At 37.7% G+C, this 4,817-nt stretch overlaps 1 protein-coding gene across 1 annotated transcript; it reads right to left on the bottom strand.

Moving 5' to 3' along the window:
• Window positions 1–378: 378 nt before the first annotated feature.
• LOC147278431 (glutamate receptor 2.8-like) lies at window positions 379–4,314 on the bottom strand. Its single transcript, XM_086250978.1, has 5 exons — window positions 4,008–4,314; window positions 2,536–3,854; window positions 2,121–2,433; window positions 1,398–1,810; window positions 379–1,144 (listed from the first exon to the last, which is right to left on the bottom strand). The coding sequence occupies exons 1-5, from the start codon at window positions 4,282–4,284 to the stop codon at window positions 587–589; spliced, it is 2,880 nt and encodes a 959-aa protein (XP_086107104.1). The 5' UTR covers window positions 4,285–4,314; the 3' UTR covers window positions 379–586.
• Window positions 4,315–4,817: the final 503 nt, after the last annotated feature.

Genomic DNA, 4,817 nt, shown 5'->3' with positions numbered 1-4,817 from the left:
GGTAAGAAAACAATTCTTCGAATACGCTTTCGAAGCTCCCGATTAGAATATTTTTTTAAAAGGGATTAATATTATTTTGGCCTTTAAACTATTACACTTATATCAGTTTGGTAATATTATTTTTTAAATTTCCGTTTGCATAGCACTATGTGCCAATTACGTGAGGTCATTTTTTAGGGCAAAATGGTCTCTTCCATTTATCTTACATTTTTTTTCCCTCTTGCACCATGTTTCCCTCCAATTAGAAATCTTGGAACCAAAGTAATACAAGTGTAATAATCTGAAGACCAAAATAACGTTAATTCCCTTTTAAAATAGGGATGAAAATAAATAAATTCAATGAACCATGTCAATTAATAGACAAAAGTACTATTTAATAATATAACATAAATGTTTTTCTAAGGGACAAATTTTGAACAATTGTGAAAAACAGTATAGAAATCTACTATATAGATAGAGATGCTGCCATCAGCTACCAAATACAGATATGCTACAGTTATAATACAAAATCTAAAACCATGGGTGACTATACTATTATCATGCATACACATTAATCTGTTAAATTTAATAATATTATTTATATACATTAATTGTTTTCTTGAGCTCCTTGAGGAGTTGTTGGTATTTCTGGGTTCGGAAGATCAAGTTCAGTAGCTGCTGGAGATTCTGGACCCACAGTTGTTCCTTCTTCCACGAAGATAGATGGGCTTGGCTCTGTGTGGGTTGAATGGACTGTTGGGCTTGGAGGGTAGCTGCTGCAAGTAGTTGAGGCCTCGATAGGGCCCAAATTCTTCTTTCTAAAAGTATGGGAGCTGAGGTCTTTTTGGTCAAAGACTCTAAAAAAGTCCTTAATTCTTCTCCATACGGAGGCACCTCTTGTCATGAAGATGTGGCCATGCCTGTAAAAGAAGGAGGCTGCAAATATGATGAGAGCTAATAATGAAGTGACTCCGGCAATGAGGAAGAGGCCCGAAAAGCTTTTAAGGTCAAGACGTGTGGAATCAGAGACAGTTGGTGTGGTGTCTGAGCAACTGGTTTGCTTCACAAACCATTTGTTCTCAATTTTCTTCATCTCGTCTCCTTCACTCAACCTCAAAATTGCTCTTGACACATCCGGTACAAGAGATGAACCTATTGGAAAGACCTATATATATATATACGAAAAGTTATTGTGTGTGACGATAACAGACACAAATAAGGCTTATGAGTGTGCACGCGCAATAACTAGTCACATTTTTAGAACACATTAGTAAAGCACTTTATGTAGCAAAATAATGTATTAATTACCAAGTCACGTAACAAGTAAATCTAACTTATTTGCCAGGTAATGTGATTCACTAATATAGTCTAAAAATGTGATTCATTTATCATTAATTGTGTGTGAAGAGAGAACTTACAAAGCCGAAGCCATCCGTTTTAAATATTGGGCCAACCATGGTGTAGTTGGAGCAATATATTGCAAGAAAAAGCTTCATGTAGGGGGTTTCGTCAATAGCAGCAGCAATACCACCTTGTAGTTTTTCACTCCCGTTTCTCAAAAGTTCAGCGCAATGTTGTGCAGATCGATAAGGTATAATCTTGGAAGGATTAAAACCTTGATGTAACAAAAGGTCGAACACAAAAGAACCGTTCAGGTACCCAACATTCTCCCCACTGTTTTTAAGATCTCTTAAATTGGTAAAAGTTGGCTGAAGTTGTTGGACTGTCAATAGTGAACTCAGACTGGCTGTGTAACTTTGAGTCAGTATCAGCATCACAAATACCCATACGATCACTACAAACCTAGCCAAGTTGCTCATCAGTCTCTCCTCTGTAAATTAATTGATGTGAAAAACAAAGAAAAAACAACAATTAATTGTGGAGCTATAAGCATAAATATGATTATGTCACTCAGTCACTCTGATCAATAATAGAAGAGTACATATCCTCTGCTGACTTTTTGGGTGCTGATCTTCTTCCTTAAACCTGTAAACGACGTTGTTTTTCAGATAAACACAAGATCAGCACACAAAAATAAATCTGCACAGAGGATCCTATTTCATATTAGAGTGCATTTATGGTTTCATCACGTACATGCATGAATCTTTAGGATCAATTTTTAGGGGGTATATAGAACTTACTATGTGCAAAAACCATTGTTGAGAAGGAGTACCCGAAGCTTGTGCCGACTTGATGCAAGGGAGGCCCTCGAAACTCTTCATTAATACGGTGTTCAAGAACCCAAACCACAAAAGCAGTGAAGACAAAAAAGCATAAACTTGTGAACCACAGGTCCAATGTCAAAGGCTTCAAGAAGATCCATGTCTTTCCGTTCTTGCCGTCTTTCAATGGCACTACCATGACCACGCCTGAGTCTGTGTATGGCAATGTGAAGTCCACATACATGGACCTGTTTGATCTGATTGTTGTGTCTGCTGCCAGAGCATCGAAATTCTGTATGCCATCGTTTAAGCGCGCAAAATCACAAATTGAATCGTCTTCACATCAAGAAATACAAATTAAATGAGGGTTCACATTAATTTTAATATTACTTACCCCGAGAAAAACTTGTTGGGCCAATTCATTGTAAGTGCCGGCAAAGGGAATGAAATCATAAGTAACTGCATATGGTAAGTATTCCATTGCAGCATTGAAGATGTCAATACAGAACCCAGTAACATCTGTTGTATTAGTACTGTTATCTGGTACCACCTGAACAAACTCTTTAAAGGACTCCACACGAACTCCTACTCTCAACCTTTTTCCATTTGTGGGGATCTCCCATCCCTTTGGAACAGAGTATGAGTCTCCTGGCCATATAATAGGTCCCATTTTGGATGTAGAAGTTGAATCTTTAGTGTTTTTGTTTATGGATTTCAAATTTTTCACAAGTCGACTCTGTGGTGTCCAAAACCCAATTTGTCTTGCTCCTTCATCATTCACATTTACTATTTGAAACATGGAAGATTGTAATTGCCCATTGTCAAAACTGAAATCTCCTGCAAGGCCTGTAAATTTAATATCTGATAAGGATTGGCGAAGTTCTTGACCATTTTGAGAGACCCCAAAAGTTTCAAGGTCTGTTGATGAGTTGATGGAAGCATTTGTGTTTTGGAAGCCAAAGATTTTGCTCCCAACATGCTCAACTGCCATGGCTACTGCAAAAGCAGCATCATAAGCCCAAAGTGCCATAACATCTAATTCAGCATCAATGATGCTTGGATTTTCCTGTTGGAATTGCCTTTTCCATCGAACTCTAAAATCGATTAGCTCTTTCGTTTCTGGCACATAAGTCCTCACACCCAATGCACCGTGCATTGAATTGGTGACTGAGGCATTCATTGAACTCAAATGATTGGTTAAACCATCAGTCAAGATCCAAACATAGCCTTCATTCATCATTTCCAGCTCTTGTACCTTGGCAAAAAACCGAGGGCCAAGAGAGGGAGACATGTGCACAATGAAGACTCTGGTTTGCATTGTCATTAACTTGTAAAGCTCTGAAGAAAGTTCCTCACCAGTGGCAGTTGGAGATATGGCACTTTGGTAAGGGATACGAACCTGAACTTTTTGCAAGGCATCGGCCAAGGATGGTAGTATCCCCTGCCCGAACTCGTTGTCTACATAGATGGGCACAGCTTGTCTCCATCCAAAGGCTTGGATAATATCACTTATGGCTTGGACTTGACGAGAATCATTTTGTGCAGCTCGGAAAAAATATGGACTCTTCAAGGAAGTGAGGGAAGAGCTTGTTGCTGAAAATGAGATTATGGGAACATGGGCTTTGTCTCCAAGATCAATTATAAAGTTGGCTTGCATTGTTGATTTTGGTCCTATGATTGCTTGCACTTGAACATTCTTTATTAGGTCCAAAGCTGTGTTTGATCAATAAATGAAGAGCAATTCAAAAGGCACAAGAAGTAACATTAAAAACAGATTTATTAAATGATTGAAAAGCTACATATAGAATGACTCAAAATTATTGCACATTCAAATGAAACCCATATTAAGAAGAGAGAAAGAGAGACCTGCAGCAGCTGCAAGGACAACATCTGATCTAGAGTCCCTAATGCTCAAGACCAGCCTGGTCTTAGTGAAAGTGTTAGAGGTATAAAAGTCAGAGAGGGCCATGTTGATGCAGCTCAACCAAAGTTTTCCAGTTGGTGAATCAAGGTCATCAAGAACCACGCCCACATTCACTGGGATGCTACTACTTGTGTTCTGTCCAATGGCCAAAGAGATGCTTAAAGAAACAATGAACAAGAAAGAACAGAAAACGAGGTTGCTTGGTTTCATGTTCTTCATGTTTAATGTATGTTTTGCAAGATTGGCTTGATGATGTTATGTTATTCATTGGGAAGTAAATTTATATAGGAAACACCAGCTGGGCGGCTCAGAATTTCTGATTCTAAAAGACCCAAATTGGAACCACATATAGGTATAGCCGTATAGGCGAATAAAAGATAACGATTTTCGAAGGTATGCTAAAAATACTGGTCAAGAATAAGGTAAGAAGAGGAAAAATACTCAAAAAAAAAAATGACTTTGCGGAAGATAATTCAACAGTCAAATTTTCGTGATATCTTGACCAAATCAAAGTACACATGATTTGTGATATTAAAATAGTTAATGTGTCTAGTGCATACCAAGGGCAGGTTTTTGTGTACAGCAGATTTGAAGGAGCATAAGACCCAAAACACAATATTATAATTATGTCAATTTGTTTTCTTAATTTAATCCCCAAGAGCTTGCTTCTAGAAAAGCATTGCGGTATGAAACATGTTAAGAGATTTCTTTTTATACTAAATGTAAATAATTTTCTTATATGATTGGTACAA

This window comes from Dryas octopetala, chromosome 7 (genome assembly GCF_963921425.1).
Source record: "Dryas octopetala chromosome 7, drDryOcto1.1, whole genome shotgun sequence".
Taxonomy (NCBI): Eukaryota; Viridiplantae; Streptophyta; class Magnoliopsida; order Rosales; family Rosaceae; genus Dryas; species Dryas octopetala.
Note: the sequence above shows the minus strand (reverse complement) of the source record. Positions and strands in the feature narration are given on the sequence as shown.